The 17,911-nt window shown below is 51.5% G+C and overlaps 6 protein-coding genes across 6 annotated transcripts; 5 read left to right on the top strand and 1 right to left on the bottom strand.

Moving 5' to 3' along the window:
* Positions 1-39: 39 nt before the first annotated feature.
* On the top strand, positions 40-4,054 carry V8C40DRAFT_250254 (Endonuclease/exonuclease/phosphatase). The gene has a single exon (XM_083216928.1). The coding sequence runs from the start codon at positions 404-406 to the stop codon at positions 3,350-3,352; it is 2,949 nt and encodes a 982-aa protein (XP_083071204.1). The 5' UTR covers positions 40-403; the 3' UTR covers positions 3,353-4,054.
* A 793-nt stretch (positions 4,055-4,847) lies between these two features.
* Positions 4,848-7,255, top strand: V8C40DRAFT_267747 (uncharacterized protein; the record flags this gene model as incomplete). The annotated part of the gene is made up of 3 exons (XM_083219881.1): positions 4,848-5,366; positions 5,429-5,875; positions 7,217-7,255. The coding sequence occupies 3 exons, from the start codon at positions 4,848-4,850 to the stop codon at positions 7,253-7,255; spliced, it is 1,005 nt and encodes a 334-aa protein (XP_083071203.1).
* A 208-nt stretch (positions 7,256-7,463) lies between these two features.
* On the bottom strand, positions 7,464-11,488 carry V8C40DRAFT_53151 (Zn(II)2Cys6 transcription factor domain-containing protein). Its single transcript, XM_083223090.1, has 7 exons — positions 11,226-11,488; positions 9,341-10,780; positions 8,747-9,265; positions 8,601-8,679; positions 8,185-8,501; positions 7,881-8,124; positions 7,464-7,820 (listed from the first exon to the last, which is right to left on the bottom strand). The coding sequence occupies exons 1-7, from the start codon at positions 11,301-11,303 to the stop codon at positions 7,657-7,659; spliced, it is 2,841 nt and encodes a 946-aa protein (XP_083071202.1). The 5' UTR covers positions 11,304-11,488; the 3' UTR covers positions 7,464-7,656.
* A 1,773-nt stretch (positions 11,489-13,261) lies between these two features.
* On the top strand, positions 13,262-13,646 carry V8C40DRAFT_250249 (uncharacterized protein). The gene has a single exon (XM_083216927.1). The coding sequence runs from the start codon at positions 13,269-13,271 to the stop codon at positions 13,491-13,493; it is 225 nt and encodes a 74-aa protein (XP_083071201.1). The 5' UTR covers positions 13,262-13,268; the 3' UTR covers positions 13,494-13,646.
* Positions 13,647-14,650: 1,004 nt separating this feature from the next.
* V8C40DRAFT_53161 (TauD/TfdA family dioxygenase) lies at positions 14,651-16,793 on the top strand. The gene is made up of 5 exons (XM_083223091.1): positions 14,651-15,413; positions 15,480-15,710; positions 15,766-15,839; positions 15,894-16,063; positions 16,137-16,793. The coding sequence occupies exons 1-5, from the start codon at positions 15,185-15,187 to the stop codon at positions 16,630-16,632; spliced, it is 1,200 nt and encodes a 399-aa protein (XP_083071200.1). The 5' UTR covers positions 14,651-15,184; the 3' UTR covers positions 16,633-16,793.
* On the top strand, positions 16,793-17,548 carry V8C40DRAFT_53241 (uncharacterized protein). The gene has a single exon (XM_083223092.1). The coding sequence runs from the start codon at positions 16,954-16,956 to the stop codon at positions 17,491-17,493; it is 540 nt and encodes a 179-aa protein (XP_083071199.1). The 5' UTR covers positions 16,793-16,953; the 3' UTR covers positions 17,494-17,548.
* The last annotated feature ends 363 nt before the right edge of the window (positions 17,549-17,911 follow it).

Here is a 17,911-nt window from a genome sequence, read left to right as displayed (position 1 = left end):
TTCCCGGCATTGACGCGAGCTCTAATTGTAATGGCCTGAGTACGAGTACGGGGAAGCTCGTTGTTCTCCATCTCTACCTTATCCTGTTCAACTGCTACTACTACACTTCTTTCTCCATTCAACAAAGCTCTTCTACCATTATTGAAGCTGATACTCCTTCATAGTCTCTGATTCATATCACGTCCATCAATTGCTGCAGTTTTACCGAGTACTGCTCATAGGTACCTTTACTCATTCATATATGCGGCCGCCTTACGCCCATCTGCGTCGCAATCGCAATCGCAACCACAACCGCCGCATCATGATCTAGCAGCCAGGCAGCGGCAAGAAGATCCACGACCTTGAGAGGTAGCGACGTCGCATTCAACGATCTTCTTCTTCGTCATCGCTGTCATACTACACAATGGCCGAGTCCATCAGAGAGCAGACCAGCCAGTCCATCGCCTCGGATCCCGTCGAAGTCGGAGTCCCCCAGTCTCTGGCCAGGGCTGTCCTATCTCGCCGCTCCGAATACCTTCGCCCGAGCCAGATTCGAGTCAAAGTAGGCACTTGGAATGTAGCGGCATGTACCGGCACCGACAAGGATCTTGCTAGCTGGTTCACTGAAGATGCTGAAATTGGCAATGGCCTCTCGGCCCTCGACATCTCCGATGCTCCCCCACGACTTTCGACTGAGTCGGACAACGGAACCTCCGAGCCAAGACGATTAGGCAACAACGTCGGGTTTGATCTCTATGTACTGGGGCTGCAAGAAGTGGTGGATCTCAACCAGACAAGAGAGTACATGAATCGGATCTACGCCGATAATGGGCCCATGGAGAAGTGGACGGCAGCGCTGGAAGCAGCAATACCCCAGGGGTATCAGCTTGTTGTATCCGAGCAGATGACGGGCCTATTGCTCCTAATCTACGCCTCTCCTACGATCGCCCCTTCAATAAGCAACGTTTCTACGCAGCAGGTTGGCACAGGACTGCTCGGATACTTTGGAAACAAAGGCGCCGTGGCCACTCGCCTTGTGTTGGGCGAAACTACAAAGCTCCTCTTTGTCAATTGCCATCTCGCTAGCGGCGCAGACTCGGCTTCTCTCAACAGACGGTGCTGGGATGTAGGGCAGATTGTGTCGAAAACCCAGTTTGACCCAATCGTGATTTCAGGCGTATCTGATGATGATGGCGACAGGATTGGAGATGAGGACTTTGCATTTTGGTTTGGAGACATGAACTTCCGCCTCGATGGCCTACCGGGAGATGACATTCGAAGGCTTCTAACATTGCATGCTCGGGGGGAGTACGATTTGAGCAACGATAAGCCTCCACCCATCGAAGGCGGCGATGGCATCATAGTCATGAGGTCATCAGAAGACGACGACGACACAACTACAATGTCGTCAATGCATTCAAGAGACCACAGCTTTGACCAAAGTTTTGACTCGGAAAGCTCCCTGCCAGATCTGCCAGATCCAGACGATTTCCCTGAGGACCCCAGCCAGGACCCGGCTTCTCTACAGGCAACCATCGACTCGCTTCTACCACATGACCAACTGAGACGAGTAATTAAGCAACATAAACTGTTCCACGACGGCTGGAGAGAAGGTTCTATTTCATTCCTACCAACTTTTAAGTACGACGTCGGTACTTTTGGCTTATTCGACACGAGCGAGAAGCAGAGGGCACCTAGCTGGTGCGATCGGGTCCTCTACAGGACACGCAAGGACAGGGAAGCGTATGAAAAGATAGTAGAGGAGTTGAAAGAGGCCAAGCTAAAGGACGACGAGATGAGAGCGAGAGGGATCGAGGAAGATGACGATGTTCTCTTTAGCTATGACCCCGACACCGATGGAGAGGAACAGCCGCCAAAGGCATCCTCCAGTGAGGCGTACGATGAGTATGAAGAGTACGACATAAACGATACTGGAGCGGAAGCAGACAATGGCGATCAAGATCAAATCTCCCTCGATCTTTACACCTCGCATCAGCGAATCACATCTTCGGACCACAAGCCAGTCACTTCTATATTTACTCTACGTTATGACGCCGTTGACCCGGAAAAGAAGGCTCGAATCCACTCGGAAATTGCGTTTGAGCTGGATCGCGCCGAGAATGAGGGGCGGCCTGGAGTGACTCTTATCGTAGAAGGCGGCCACGGCCATACAGATGGCGTGGTGGACTTTGGCTATGTCGGCTTCTTTGAGACGCATTCGTGCTCAATAACCATTGCCAACACTAGTAGTGCAGCTGCTAGCTTTGAGTTTCTTCACGAGACACAGACAAGCGAGGATGACATGGGTTCTTCGCAATGGTTAAAGACGTCTTTCCACCGGCCTGATGAAGACGGCAGTAAGAGCAAGCTTGGAGAGTCAGTGACGCTCGAACCTGGGGAGACGATATTGGCTTTAATCGAGGCGCGCGTCTGCGAGATTCCACATGTTCGCGCGCTCAATGATGCCAGCTGCAAGTTGGATGGAGTTTTGGTATTGCGTGTCGAGGGTGGCAAGGACCATTTTGTTCCCGTACACGGGACCTGGCTCCCCAGCTGCTTTGGACGGTCTATTGACGAGCTAATTCGAGTACCGGAATACGGAATCCGAAAATTTGTCAAGGAAAAGGGCATTCAAGGGACCATTACCTACGACTGGGATGTGCATTGCTCCGCTCCACGAGAACTCTTCAAACTTACGGAAGCCATCCAGACCGCAGCTGAGCGATGTATAGCCGATGAGGCGATGCTGGAAGACTTGACTGTGCCGCGAGATCCCGGCTGGCCACTGGATGCGTCGACATGGACTGTGGAAGCCGCAAAGCTAGACGAACTCAAGGCATCACTCATCTCCGCACTGGACACGAATTCGCCCCTGGCGGATGCTCTACCGGTGGAACTCTTGTCAACGCAAAAGCTGGAGGTTTACTCATCCATCTTGCTGCTATTCCTCGAATCTCTCATGGACGGGCTCATTCCACCGCATCTTTGGGCTAAGCTCTCCATCGAATTGCCCAACCTGACTACCCTGCCGGTAGCATCATGGCCAGATGTGAAGAACCACATCCTCGACCTGCTCTCCATGTCTCCAAGCCATAACATTGCATTCGTCTTTTTGACAGCTACACTCTCCCGCGTGGTCGGCGAGCTGAACCCCGCAACTCAGCCCTCGCCGGCACTCGGCGCACTGACTCGAAGACTAAGTTTCCGCCCTGGAGAGACGGAGGCCGCTAGGAAGAGGAGGGTGAGGGAGAGGAGATATGCGGAGATTGTGAGCCCGCTGTTGTTCCGGACGAGTGATGACAAGGATAAGACGAAAAAGGACCGGGAGCGGGTCGTCTTGGAAATGTTTTTGAAGAAGGATGATCGGAGCTAGATGCTCGTCCGGGAGGCGAGGCGGGTCAGGCCGGGTTGGAGGAAGATGCGGTGGCGTTGAGTTTTTTGGCCATGGGGAAGAGGGGACATAGAACATATAAAGTTATTCTGAGGGTGTTTTGGTGCTGTGATGCTGATTCATGCTATGGATACCATGCTGGAAGTATATATAGAATGAGTTTATGAGTAGTTGTTCTTGTTACTGTGGGCTTTTCTCCTCCTCCTTGTTACTGTGTGGGCTTTTCTGTGTGGGCTTTTCTGTTCCTTTCTGAGACGCAGGGGCTTTGATATACTTTCTGTTCGTGTATCACTATAGGGCCGTGATGCCCTCACGTTCTTCTTTTCTCGAGACGCAGTGGCTGTGTTATACTTTTTGTTTGTGTGTCTTCATAGGGCTGTGATACCCTTACGGAGCTGTGATGCCCTTAGGGATCTGTGATGTCTCTATGGGGCTCCAAGGCTGTGAAGGGGCGTGTACAAGGGGGTGAATATGGGGCGTGTACTTGAGAGAAGGCTTTGGACAGAGTTTAGGAGAGTGCTTGCGTCTCTGTGACTCGCGTTTCATCGAGATGGTGAATGTGCCGAGGCTGGTTTTCTGGAGACCTGCCAAGGTTGTTACTGAGCCATGCTCGTCACTATGCCTTTATGTCAGGTACTATCTACTTCAAATACTATCTCTCACAATACAAATATACAATGTCCGATGCCTCTATTCTATACAATATCCAGCAAAAGATAGGAGGGCACGTGCCGTAGCTTTCTCACCTGGCGGTATCGACTACAAACGGGGACCCTTGTGGCTTTGCACGACCCCCAGATCCCCCCTTTTACCTTTGAACTCTATTTCTGCATCTATCGTCTTCTTTTCCCTTGTCTTGCACATGACCATAGGGCAAGACAGCATTTGGGAATGGCACAGTGCAAGGAAATGCTGAACAACTGGGGAGGCGGTCTGGGGATGTTCTGACTGGCAGGCACTGCTCTGAGGGGAGGCGGATTCTTGACTTTACATGCCATCTTTAACCTTTTCACACTCTCTCTATTATTTTGGTCTTTTGGCTTGCCTTGGCATCTGCCATCTCTCTCTCTTCTCTCCCTCTCCCTCTCTCTCATCATCTTTCCCTCTTGCAGCGACCTCCGAGGAAATCTCGTCATCGGAGGCACCAGCGCTATCTCCTGGACTATTCTTTTTTTTCTCCGATTTTCGAAGACCCCGTATACTTTCGCTCTGGGTAAGCTTGCTCAGGAAGCATGGCTTGTTGATACATCTGGCAGGTGGACACCTGGATGGTTTCTCTGGACTTGGTATCATCCACAAAGTCTTTTCGCCGCTGTCAGGTGTCAGTCCTACAGACTTTAAATCCATTACTCCAGAGAGCGGAATTGGACGATTGATTTGCCATTGCATCTCGTCTCAATTTATATGCTCGCCTACAGCGAGCCAGCGTTCCGTTCCTTGTCGAATATTCGTTATTTACGACAAGAGGGCGTATAAGATGGAAGAGCACCGGATACACGATGAGCCCATGGAAGAGGCACCACTACAAGTGTCAGTGGTAGAAGAGACATCCAATGGGGATATATCGGAGGAACTGCAGATACCATCGCAGCAACTGCTCGTAGAAGAGCTGACGCCAGACGAGCTGTTGGAACAGGAGATGCTGGCGTTCTTTATGTCAGAACAACCGACGCCAGAAACACCGATGGAAGTCGACTCGCTCACCGAAGCGCCAATCCCAGAGACACCAACCACAGAGTTAATGCCTGGTATAGAGACAGAGAGACCGCTATCCAGAAGACCCCCTCGTTGGCTACAATCCACAGCCACCCAGAGCAAGCTTCACCGAGCTCTCCACGCGCACCGATTGGAAAGCGAAATTGCAGACTATTCGATGAATCGCGAGGAGATTCAGGAGTATGGGCGACTCGAGATTCGGAGACTCCTGACGGGCATGGGACCCCCTCCACCAATGGATAGAGCAGCTCAGATAGAGGCGCATTTCAATGGCGACGCGGTAAGATGGTGACAACATGATACATATCTATTGTGCATTACTCGACTAACACGTGAGAGCAGCCCGACTCTGCCAAGGTAAATGCCTTGCTTGTGCCGCAGAACCGTCTTCAAATGGTCCGCTGGAACGAAGCCATCAGAATGAGAGAATTCTACGAGCATGCGTCACTCGAAGAATTGATTCAAGTTACGCTGCCATCAGAGTATGAGGCGTGGAAAATGGAAAAGGAGTATGCGGATCTCAAACAGGCTTTGGGAGTTATACACCAGACCCATGGCGAGGATGAGCGTGAAAGAGACCACCGTGCAAGAATGTGGGTTTGTAATCGGCCTAGCAATGGTAGTCGGAGAAATCTCTTTCGTTCTCGTGGCTATGGAACCAGCTTTAGAGAAGTCATTTCCGCCGACGAGGAGTGGCCCGAGGAGGGCTGGGCCAGTGCTGGATTTGTGCAGCCGGATGCGGACTTTGTCACCAGATTCGAGGTGAAGATGAGGATGAGGCCGGTCCTGGTGCGTGAGGGGAGGCGTGGACCACGTTAGTGACTGTGGTTGGCGTCTTTGATGAGCACAGTTGGGCGAGGACACTGGAGTCTTGATGGGGGGAGTCTTGGGGAGGGGAGATGGTGCGTTGGTGGGATTGGGATTCGAGTTTGGGTCTTTTCTTTTTCTCCTTTTCTTTTGATTAATTTGCTGCCTTTGGGACAATATACGGGTTTCGGGGGCTTGCTTTGTATGTTGGGTGGGTTTGAACAATCTTGGTCTTTCTTTACAATCTCGATCCCCATTTGGGACTTTTCTTGCCTTTTTACGCCCTTACACCTCAGTGTCAATGATCCAGGAATTATCTAGACAGCAGGTAGTATAAGCTAAGAGCGCAATTGGAAAGTCTTTTGGTAGAATTTGAGGTTTGCATAAGGTTGATGTGTTCATTCGTATCATGAGTAACTCATCATGACTAAACCTCATACTTGACACTGTAGCTTGCAGCACATCACCACCAACTCACACAGCTGTATACAAAACCACCATACGCAAGACCTACTTATCGAGATGCTGTGTTGTTAAATAACAAGCCGCTTGTACGCTAGCTCTTGAATCAAATTGCGCCCGGCGTCCTATCCTTCCCTACTAAGTCAGCTGTTTGCCGTCTTACATCGTCCACAAACCACTCATTCCAAGCACAATCCACAGCACCGTATATTACACTTACGCACCATTTCGCATGAAACACATCCCACAATTCTAGTCCTATTTTCCATTTCCCATCCAACAGACTAACTAAGGTCCAGTCTCTTTCCCCCCTCAGTAGTCTCAACAACTAATGCACGTTTCAAAAGCAGTCCGACGGGACGAGCCGCCTGTCAAAAAATTATTAACTAAACCAACTAACTAACGCAGGCGGCAAAAGGTGGGAACACCAACACAAAACCCCATCATACCATACTTAGCTATACTTAAAGAAGCATACCTAGTAACTAGCACGATGAAAAAGGAAAAGAGGCCGTTGAACCAACCTGTCACAAAAAAAAAGGGGGAAACCGTTTATACTAGTATTTAGTGAGTTGTTGTTGGGACGCCCCCCCTGGACCAACAACATAAAAACTACCTTCCCTTACTATGATCAACAGAGCTTAACCTGTACTGTATTCTCGTGGGTTTTTAATTACACCAGTTCAGTTTGGGGTTGGTAGCGTTTATGCGCCGGCAAAACGCTTAAGCTCGCACCTTGCATCCCGTGTCTGTGTGTGTCTGATGTACCGATACTTGGGCTACCTGTATTGACATCTGGCAAAAGTACTGCATTGTCATTGTAACTGCTTGTTGGATTCGCTTGTGCTGACTTGCATGCAGGGATTGGCTGGCAACAACGGGGTGTGGGTTGAGATGTGACAGACGTTGCCGACATGCCTCTGTTGGTGACCGAGCCTTTCAAAAGCCTGTTCACTTTATACTTGCATGTGCTTGTGCTTGTGCTTGTGCTTGTTCAATGCTTTTCAAAGACAAATCAATCTTTGCCAACTGGCCTCAATTGGGCCGTGTTCAATCTTAACCCACAGAATATCCAACCTCCGTACCCAGAATCCTACAGCTAACCGTGACGTGGACAATAAAAAGTCAAGTATTAGTAGTCCAGTCAAAGAAGCAACCCAAATGAGCGATGATCCGTAACTATCCCTCCCAAATCCAATCCCTGAAAAAGCCCCGTAAAATAACCAATCATGGACCCTATGATGCAATGCAGCGAATCCTTTGCATGCACCACTCGTGCTGGCTCTCGTCATCGTGCTTCATTACCTGGCCAGCGGATCAACGGATTCTGCCCGGTATGTGGCATGTGGCTGCCAATTCTCCTCAAATAACTGGGAAACCCAATAGAAGGGGTGATCCCAGTCGTAAAAGACTTGACGGCCCTCGTACGGCCTCCCTCCAACATTGCTTGGAGCAGGTTGTTTCACTAAGTCCAATTGCGTCAGCATCCTCCACTCAAGTAAATTGAAAAGGCATCGGCACTCACTTTGGCCATTATCCGCTTTGTAATGTCTCCAAATATCCAATTGCTGTTGCACTGCAGGATCGGTAAGCGCTTTCATCATAAGGTTATATTCTGCCGCTTCAATGTGGGCCAGATGAGTATTGAACCTATCAGCCGCTTCATTGGGCTTGGGCCACGACTTGGCATTATAATAGTGCCAATGCTGAAGAAGATTGTTGCAGCTGTCATGTAGGCTCTCTACAAATTGCGGGATTGAATAACGAAGCTGCAAGAGTTAGAAAAGATAGATAAGGGGCTGGTAAGGAATATGTTGTAAATCACTTACACTCTGGCCGTGGTTATTCCGCGCGTGACGGTAGCGGTCTGCGCTTGTCGAGCTTGCCTCTCGCAAAAGGACAAACAGGCAGACATAAACTAAAAAGAAATATTCTGGCTGGTTCCGCGACATGAGAGACTCGAGCTCAGTGAGGACAAACTTTCCGTATTTGGTGAGAATTCGGGTGTAGTTGATACTGTCAAACTGCGCAAGGATCATGCGTGGTACCGAAACTCTCTTAAACAGCGGGTACGTTTCGTCCCTTATTTCGGGCTTCATCCCTAACAATTCCTTGCCCTGGATCCACGAAGACCCAGTCGAGTGACCTACGCCGGTTGTTAGTTGCGTTGATGAGGTGGCGATAGAAGAAAAGCATCTAGTAAGAGGAAAGGGGAGAATAAAAGGACGAAATTTTCTTCACTTACGCATGGCAAACCAAAGGATGAACAAATTGCCCAAGAGGTTCAGCTCTCTCTCCTCCTTGCCAGGAAGTGACGGTTTTCTCTGCCTCACTCTATTAGCATTCTTATACCCACCTTGAGTATCAAGGCGTAGATGGAAAGTCACATACTCTGAGAAGTTGGAAACGGCGAATTGCATAAGCGTACGTCGACTCGAGAATGTCTCCAGGCCCGTCACTCCCACCTGCCTTCTCATTGAACATGACTTCCACTGCGTTCCTTTTAATGTACTCTTCAAAATACGATGCCGTTTTCTGAATGTTAGCCAGGCAATAGTGCGCCAAATCCTTCTTCTTTCGCACCCCCTGCTCACCATCCATCCAGAATCTCGCAGTCACGTCCCCAGACTGCGGCCTGAATTGGACTACTTCAATCTTGACCTCCTCTTTGCATATGCCCAGAGTAAAGAGAACAGTGCGGACGTCCCTGGGGTTGACTCGGTCACCCACGTCCTTCATCTCTGTGCCTTTCCAGCGTTTAGTAAGCTCGAGCCCTCCGGCACGGAACAGGACTGCATCTGTAATCTTTCCGCGATAGCACGGCATTCGGTGGATGGTCTTTTTCGACGTCTTTGAAAAGGTCTTGCATCCTACACAGTCTCCCGATGGGTCTGTCTCGTCCACTTGACACTGTCGCATGGTAGAGTTTATCAGTATTGGAACACGTTGTAAAAGCATTGTTTTGGCAACCAAGTTGGAACTCACCCGCATCTTTTGCATTCGGCATCGCGTACACGCCTTAATCTTTCTCGTCTCTGCAGTTTGTTTTCGATGAGTAGGGCTCAGTTGACCTCGCTTCGGTTTTGAAATCGAAGACGATGCAGCATCCTCCTCTTTCATAGATATAGATGGCGCCAGCTCCTGCGGTCTCTCACCTGTTCCCAGCGAGTCATCTTGTGCTTCGCTGTCATCATGCACATCGCATTGGATATCCATGGTATCAGAAATTCCAGAAGCATCAGAGTTGCCGTCACCAAATTCGCCAGTTTCATGAGTCTCGCCAATGATATAATCCACTGGGTTTTGCCACTCAGCGGCTTCGGTCATGTGCGTGTGATGCTCATAAGAGACGTCATCTTGGACGTGAACAACTTCGCTTGCCTCAGCTTCAGGCCCAGGATACATGGTGCTGTCCATTGTAGGAATAATGGGGTATTGACGACTAGGCTGCTGTAACGGGTAAGCCTGTTGATGATTCTCGGGCAATTGGGATCTTTCAACTATAGGCGTCAAAAGGGGAGGCCCAAGTTGTCTGGTATCCGCTGAGATGTGCGACGTATTATACTGCGGGCCGTGGTAAGGATATCCTTGTTGTGCCTGGATGGGAAGTTGCCCAGTTGCTGGATGTGGTACGCACTGTTGATAGTGATGGGGAGGAGGAGGAGGAGGAGCAGGAGGGTATGGTTGATGATACTGGATATATTGGACCACAAAAGAATGATTCGGAAAGGCTGGCGGAAATGAATGCCCAGTTGGATAGTGCGCTGCGAGGTTGGTACCGATATCTTGGCTTAACTGGCCCGGTTGCTGCGGTGAGACTGGGTGCCCCCGATACACTGCGCCATTGGCTTGAGTCGATTGCAGTGACACAGACTGGGGAGGCAAAATCAATGGTACTTGACGATTCTGAGACTGGCCGAGGGCATCGCCATGCTGGCCTTGAACAGGCCAATGATTTTGCTGGAAATGTGGGTTAGAAGTCGCAGACGTGGTGGAGTAGTGACTGTATGCCGTAGGTTCAGTGGTATAAGCGATCGACATGGCATCGCTGTCCTGGCGAGAAATAGTCCCGGCATAGCAATCTTTGGCGACGGAAGAGTGGCCTGACAGACTGCTGGTATGCAGCTGAGAATCTGGATAGGCCTGGGGTTGAGGTTGCGGGATGGCTACGGGATCATGTACCAGTACTCGCCCGGGGCTTGATAGGCCCGCCACCTCTCCAGGTTGTTGTGTTTTGGTGGCTGCACAAGCAGAGCCTGTTGATGATGGCGCATATTCCGCATCCGTGCGAGATGGACCTGCCAACCGAATGTCTCCTTTGGGCTCATAGAGTTTGGGACGGGCTCGGGGCCGGGCAGCTGAGGTCGTACCATTGGAGGCCGTGTCGCCGTCGTCTGCCCACTTTCGCTTTGCTCTGGATGGGGCCTGTGAGGAAACCGGTCAAAAATCAACTTCTAATCTGGCTTGTCCCTCTTGTGTCCGATATAGCATTGTCCGGTTGAGCACCCAACCCCGGCGCGGCAGGAAGAAGGGGGGCCGGGCATCTGCGGCGGTAATAAGATGAGACGAGGCGCCGCTCATCCTATTCGCCGCGTACAGACAAGACAGACAGGACAGATGTACGTAGCGGTCGGTACGAGTCAAACCTTGGGTATGATACATACAGCCGGGGGTGTTGGTAGGGTGTGTGCGAGGGCATTGAGAAGACGAAAAGGGCGAAGGTGACTCCGAGACAGCAGCAGCAGCAACGTACGCAACGACTCAGCAACTCAATGGACTGGCAACCCACCAGCCGGCCCCATAAGATACGCTCGCATCGTGTGCCACCCGTGGCCCATAGGACCGGAGAGGGGGATAAGACGTCACTTACCCGTGCGGAAATGTCAGGAGAGCGTAAGCTCACAACGGCCGTCTCCATGGCTGCGGGCAGCGTATGGTACTCGTACATGCAACGCTGGGCTTGCACATGTAACGCAAGAGGGTGTGTTGCACACGTCAAGGCTCGAGGACCAGCCAAAGACAGACACAGACACGCTGGACGTGTTTCCACTGGATCAATGGATCAAAGGCCCCCAGGAGCGTCTCCGAGGGGGCAGAAGCGAAAGAGCGGGCACGGGGGTGAGAGTGACGAAGGAGCCTGCAAGTACAGACAGGCAGACTGGACTCGAGGCGCGCAAGGGAAGAGAACCAGTCCAGTCCAGTCCAGTCCAGCCCTCTCAGGTCGAGCCCAAACAAGAGGAGCAGAAAGGTGGGAAGCCGGGATGACCAGCCGCAGGGGGCCCGCCGTACTTGTACAAGAGAGTACGATGATGAGCGTCGATGGCGGCCACGGCCGGGAGCCCAGAGTATCGGGACGCAGGAGGCGGCATCAGAGACGCCAGAGACGCTGTTGCAGCGATAGTCTGTCCAAGTCTAGTACTGTACATGCAAATGGCGCCTCTCGCTGCCCGTCCGTGGTCGCTAGTCGGCCGAGCTGAAGCGTTTGGAGCAGCGCTGCCTGTTCGAGGAGCGGCCAGATGCCAGGATTGCCAGGATTGCGAAGCTGCTGAGCCCGCTGTGCCCACAAACCGCCGGTCCGCTGCCGATCCAAAAAGGCCTCAGACGCAAGGGGGCCCGACTGAGGCTGCAAGCCCGGCTGCGGTTGCAGTTCCTTTCGGGCTGTTGGCTGGGGAATTTCCCCATTCTAGGCTTTGGCGGACGTTTGACAAGGGCTGGACAAGGTTGTGCACAAACAAGGTCGTGACATGCACGCAGGCACTTGGGCGGGCAGCATATCGGAACGAATGCCGGCCCGGCCCAGAGCGGCATCGAGGGCAGGAGCCCATATCAGAATCACAATCCGAAATCAGAATCCGGAATAGCTTCACCTGTTTGTTGTCTTTCTCTCTCTTTCTCTCTGTACTCGTACCTCGTTAATTTCTTTTCTGGGACGAGTACAGTTGCAGTGGGAGCACAGCATCATCATCGTGATTGGATCTGATCTAATAAAAACACCATGTTGTGTGCCCCTCCCGTCCCCTCCTCTCGCTACTCGCTTCTCGCCTACTTACAGACGCACTGACGAACGCGGCTCTCTCTCTTTCTCTCTTTCTGCCCATCCATCCATTGTCTTCGCGCGCCCTCTTACAGGCTCTCGTCCTCACCGAAAGCCTTGGAAAATGCAGCAACACACTCACCAAAAGCAACAAGCCTCGGCCCCCATGCGTCTCTTTTTCAAAGCCATCAGAACTCGAAATGTGATAAAGTGATAGAGCCCGCCTAGGCCGCACCCCGGCTAACTGTTCCAGACGGTCTTGATGGAGCCCATCATGCGGAAAACACCTTGGCCTGGTCGCTTGTTTTCCAATGGTGGCTGCAAGCTCAACTCTGTTATCCACTTACTCTCCCGTCACGTCCCCCAGATCCAATCACAGCCTGCAGCGTTCCCGCCCGAAACCAGAGCCTTGCTGATGCTCGACTTGACAGGCCTCACCGGTTGACGTTCAGAGCCCCGTCCCTGTCACCACATGCAGCTGTGAGTGGCTGGGGCTGGCAGGGGGGGAGGGAACCAAGATACACACAACTGAGTACTCGTATCACTTGTACTTTGCGCTACGCCCGCTACGAGTTGGGGTACTGGAAGCTGAAAGCTAGAACGACATGTCGGATATTATTTTTCAACTCTCCCTTTCAGCTCCCTTCCCCTGTACTGTACCTGTACAGCCATGTATGCCACTCGCGGCTGTCATCTATGATACCCCGATGAAAGCATGACATGCTGCTGCTAGTAAGGCAACTATCTCTACCAACATGCTTCATTGCACGTGCTACAAATGCCGTCCCGTAGCTCTGTTCAGCAACATGACTAGAACAACAGCGAGAGAGAAAAGGGAACAAAGCCAAAGGAATGTTCTCCCTTTTTTCCTCGCCTGAGATGTCTATTTTCATCTCTTACAGCTATGCTGTGAGCCACAGCAGCATGTGCAAGTTGTTGGGTTCTGAACAAATCAGCCCATTTGTCCCATTGAAAAACTGTCTGCTCTCGCACCCTTTGACACTGCAAATTTCACATGGGCCTTCATATATGTGTGTAATCCACGTCAACAGCGCATCTACAGAGTGCTCCTGCCTGTATTGCCTTGGGGAGAAGGGATGGTGATGGGGCGAGATATATATTTTTGTGGGCTGTGTATGGATATCCGCCGTGTGCGTGACAAGGATATCAGCAAACGGCTCATTGACATACAGGGGACAGGGACTCCCAGTTCAAGTCTAGAATTGCGGCACTTCACCCGACCAAGATGAACTTTCGAATCCCAACTTGCTCCATACGACGACCAGACCAAGATACAAAGAGGCACGGCACCAGAGAGAGGATTGGTGGTGTCCAGCAGCACCGCTGGGATCCCGTTATTTGCTCGTACCGAGTGCTGCTATTATGGGAAGTGTGGTATCGCCTCAAGTGTGATCATCTGGCTCCGCATCACAACAGTGACGCTTTCAGTATGGCCCCCCATCTCCCACCACAATCCACACTCTCAGTACTTGTACCATCAAACTCACCAGCACCAGTGCTACTAGCTCGACTGCGCGCGTGGATGGATAGTCCGGGATGTGAACAAGTCCTTCTCATGCCCATCACTGGCCAGGCGCGGACGGGGTTGATCGGACAGCTCCACTGCTCAAACCGATTCAGTATGGCTCGATTCTTTGTTTGCTCTTGCATTCTCCCCCGTTCATTAGCCCAAGTCATTGAGGGCAGCGAGGGCAGTAAGGGCTGAGGCTAAGCGAGTCACGCTCAAAGACTTTTTTTTTTTACTTCTTTGCATTGTCACGGTAGCTTACGTCTTATATTAGTGCCGGCAGCCTGGAATTCGATCACAGACCGGAGGAAACTTAGTTCCCTTTGATATGGGGCTCGGATGGTTCTCTCTCCTCCCTCCTCTGCCAAACTCCCCTTGAACAGCCGCCCGGCCAAAGGTAAAAAAAACAAGGCATCGTCTGCTAGTGAGGCAAACTCAGATTGTTTTGGTTTACCTTACCCAATCAGATCACGCTCTTTTCGCCTGTCCTTTGGTCTGTTGCGGAGTATCCTTGGTCCGTCGTCATGCCCAAAGCAAAGGAACTACGGCCATATGTGTTGTATAATATCCGTTGAGCCTTTACCCACTCTGGGCTGGTCCGACGTCCAGAGGCGTGTCGTAATTGGGTTGCTATCGCGGGAACTTGGTGTGGTTTGAGAGGCTCTCTCCCACCTCAAACGCAGTGCGACGACCCAGCGGCTCCTCTTTCTGCTTCTCTCAAACGAACCGCCAATAGCCCCCTCTAGACCTATTACCGCTGCCTACCACCGTCCATGGGCCGCTGCAGACGTGTCCCGAAGGGCATTCTTGCAGTTCCAAAGTACCCCCTTTGGCCGAACAGTGCGACTACGGGTCTCGTCCACCAGATTTTCACCACCAGCTCAGCAAGCAGAATGCACTTGCTTCGTGCAGCCCCCTTAGGCACTCTGTGTCTACATGGTTGATTCCTATACGCTCTCTTCAAGTCTGATAAGCGACGTGCGTCGTGTCGTGCGCGAACAGATCATCCGCCATGGCGCACAAACGACGAGATTCATTACGGAGACTGGTGGCCCACAGCACACCTCCACTTTCTCGGAAACATCAAAGCATCGCATTGTCCTGGCGCCGATACGCTGTCCGACGTCTCTCTGCATCTGGTGGCGAACCTCGAGCTCACTGTCTGGCCCGTTTTCAACCTCGTACCACTCTCGTACCTTTCCATTCTCCTTTTTTTGCATATAAGACAGCCCAGAGCCACGAGGGCCGAGGTTGAACTTGCAATAGCATGCAGCATCCTCAACAAGAAAACATGATTCCGCCAAGCACGACTGGTCCCATAAACATCCTTGACGCAGCCACTGCCATACCCAGGGACACGATGGCAAAACTTCCAACAGCTATCAATGGCCCCTTAGCCTGGTCAGGGGCTGACTTCGAGGATGAGGAAATGTACACCTGGCAGCTTCGCGGAGAGGATGTCGAAGAAATCGATGCAGCGCTCCAAAGTTTCAAGTGTAAGAGACTCTTTGAATAAAGCTTTGTTGAGAGTGATGTACGAAGCCGGCTGACTTGGACTACAGCTCTTGGCCTCGATGGAGACCAGGTTGACCGTGACAACTTTCCCCTCCCGAATCTTGCGGCGCGGCTTTCCCAATCCGCCAGAGTTATTCATGAGCAGCGCGGCTTCTTCGTTCTCAGGGGCCTTGAAGAGTCAAGATACTCAGTTGAAGACAGCACCACGATCTACCTAGGCATATCCAGCTATATCGCTGACAAGAGGGGGTTGCAGGACCGCAAGGGTAACGTCCTCTGTAAGTTATATCTTTCTCCTATAACTTGACTCAACATGGCCTCTAATCAAAAAAGCCCACATAACCAACTCAAAACTTTGGAAAGTCCCTGTGGAGATGCGCCACGGCATTCATTCGAATCAAGCTTTGGTAAATATCTATTTCCTGTCGTCCAGGCTTGTTGGTTGATGCTAATTCAAACAGCCCTATCACAATGATATGGGGTGCGACATCCTAGCGCTCCAAGTTCGGCACAGCGCGGAAAAGGGGGGATACACGTATCTCAGTTCCGTCAGCACTGCATTTAATGAGCTTCTTGTTGAAGACCCATCAGCTGCAAAGACTCTCTTAACTGCAGATTGGCCTGTGCAAATGTAAGAGCACTGTCGTTTTTACCCCCTACTATTTGACATTGGGCGTTGGCTGAAAACTGGTGTTACCTTGCAGTTCGGGGCGTGGAGCAAAATGCTACTTAGCGCCCGCCCTCGCAATTCACGATGGCAGGTTGATGGCTAGCATAGATCCGAATCGATTTGGGCCTCATCCATCCAGTGGACCAACCAATATCCCAGCTCTAACTGCCTCACAGCAGTCTGCTCTGGAAAGAATATCAAAGGCCGCGTACCGCACGGAGCTCCGACTTCACCTAAAGACGGGAGACATGCTATTTTTCAACAATTGGGCATTGCTCCATCGACGCGATTCGTACACAGATGGTGACGAGACGTCCCGCCACATGGTAAGGCTTTGGCTTCGAAACTCGAAGCTAGGCTGGGCGGTCCCCGACTCCATGTTGCCACCTTGGTATGCTGCTTACGGGGACAATGGCGTCCGGACCAAGCTCTATCCTTTGATTCCCATGCCGGACTACAAAGTGCCAAAATATTCGGCAGGCTCGGCAGCATTCGTGATTGAAGATAGCGATGCCTCTGATGGAGAATAACACTTCATCACACGAACCCCGTGAATCTGCATGGAGGACCTTGATACGTTTTTAGGGGGGTGGGGACGAGATGGGACTATCTCAACTGCTTCTTCTTCACTAGTTGAATTTCATATACTTGATTCACTTGCTACCAGCAACCATTTCCCCCACACGAAGCCTACAATTGAACGTGTCTCTCCTGACTCAACCACATGTTGACCATCTTTCCCCAGGTGGTCAACTGACCTAGACATTGAGGAATGTCGCGCCACAAAGTGAAACAATGTCTCACAGCCAGGTGGAAAGGGGTCCCTCCCTGGGCCCACACAGCGGCGCTCTATGCTTTGCTTGACTTCGCGCCGTTGCTCGTATCTAGTTACTATCCACAACTGCCGCCAGCGAGGCTTTAGCCTGGAATTGCGGCGGTTAAGACGAGCAAGACTTTCGAATAGGGAGCTCTCCCGGGCACGTTGTCCCCATTCTTCCGGTGATTCACAACAAGTTGGTAATCCAACCCAACCTAACCGGTTCAGCCCCCTCTTTGAATTCTTTCATTCCTGCATTTCGCGCATCATAGACTCAGCCCAGATTTCAAGGCCGCACAATAAGCCATGTAGCTTCCCTAAACAGAATTTCTTGCAGGAAGGATTTGCAGATTTAGATGAAAGTGGTACGCCTCTTGTCAAATATCACATGCTGGATGCCTCTCGTCACAGACAAAAAGCTGGATTCCGGCGGGTGACGTGGTTTCTGCTGCCCGCTTTTGCCATGGCAATCTCACCTGGCAGATGGCCCAGTCGAATCACTTTGCTGCGGAAAAGCAGAGTCCTTGATTTTTATTGGGCTCGACGAGGGCTTGGAATCGTATATGACTGGTAGTTGGCCGGAGCGGCAGTCAGCAGACGATTGCCACGTTGTTGTCCATGTCATGGACCTCGTGGGCCACCACTTGAGAGCCCGAGGTGCCCGCTTTGCTACATTTACATATTTCAGGGGGGAGGGGGAGGGAGCCCAAGGGCAAATGTAATGTATAGGCACGAGTCAAAACGGATTGCTCCGTTCCCGTGGGAGGGGAGGGAGGGAAATTGCATAGACGAGTTTGTTGTTTGCCAACGAGATCTCGAGAACAGATAGATGTCGGGGCATGTATGTATGACAGCAGCCCGCATGACCCTCGTATGTAGTTGTCTCGGGCCTTTTGCAAAGGAATTGTGAGCCGATATCTGCATCCTGGAAGGGGTCGTAGATCGTCTTTTCCCATGGCGTAGGCGCTGATATATTATGCCACTTGGCAATA

Source organism: Trichoderma camerunense (assembly GCF_050948025.1).
Source record: "Trichoderma camerunense strain CBS 138272 chromosome Unknown V8C40scaffold_13, whole genome shotgun sequence".
Taxonomy (NCBI): Eukaryota; Fungi; Ascomycota; class Sordariomycetes; order Hypocreales; family Hypocreaceae; genus Trichoderma; species Trichoderma camerunense.
Note: the sequence above shows the minus strand (reverse complement) of the source record. Positions and strands in the feature narration are given on the sequence as shown.

Coding starts and splice junctions, on each gene's coding strand:
- V8C40DRAFT_250254 (XM_083216928.1), top strand. CDS start 404: ATGGCCGAGTCCATCAGAGAGCAGACCAGCCAGTCCATCGCCTCGGAT.
- V8C40DRAFT_53151 (XM_083223090.1), bottom strand. CDS start 11,303: ATGTACGAGTACCATACGCTGCCCGCAGCCATGGAGACGGCCGTTGTG. Junction 9,266..9,340: donor GCCGAATGCAAAAGATGCGG/GTGAGTTCCAAC, acceptor ACCATGCGACAG/TGTCAAGTGGACGAGACAGA. Junction 8,125..8,184: donor GGAATAACCACGGCCAGAGT/GTAAGTGATTTA, acceptor TAACTCTTGCAG/CTTCGTTATTCAATCCCGCA.
- V8C40DRAFT_250249 (XM_083216927.1), top strand. CDS start 13,269: ATGTCTATTTTCATCTCTTACAGCTATGCTGTGAGCCACAGCAGCATG.
- V8C40DRAFT_53161 (XM_083223091.1), top strand. CDS start 15,185: ATGCAGCATCCTCAACAAGAAAACATGATTCCGCCAAGCACGACTGGT. Junction 15,414..15,479: donor AGCGCTCCAAAGTTTCAAGT/GTAAGAGACTCT, acceptor CTTGGACTACAG/CTCTTGGCCTCGATGGAGAC. Junction 16,064..16,136: donor GCAGATTGGCCTGTGCAAAT/GTAAGAGCACTG, acceptor GTTACCTTGCAG/TTCGGGGCGTGGAGCAAAAT.
- V8C40DRAFT_53241 (XM_083223092.1), top strand. CDS start 16,954: ATGCTTTGCTTGACTTCGCGCCGTTGCTCGTATCTAGTTACTATCCAC.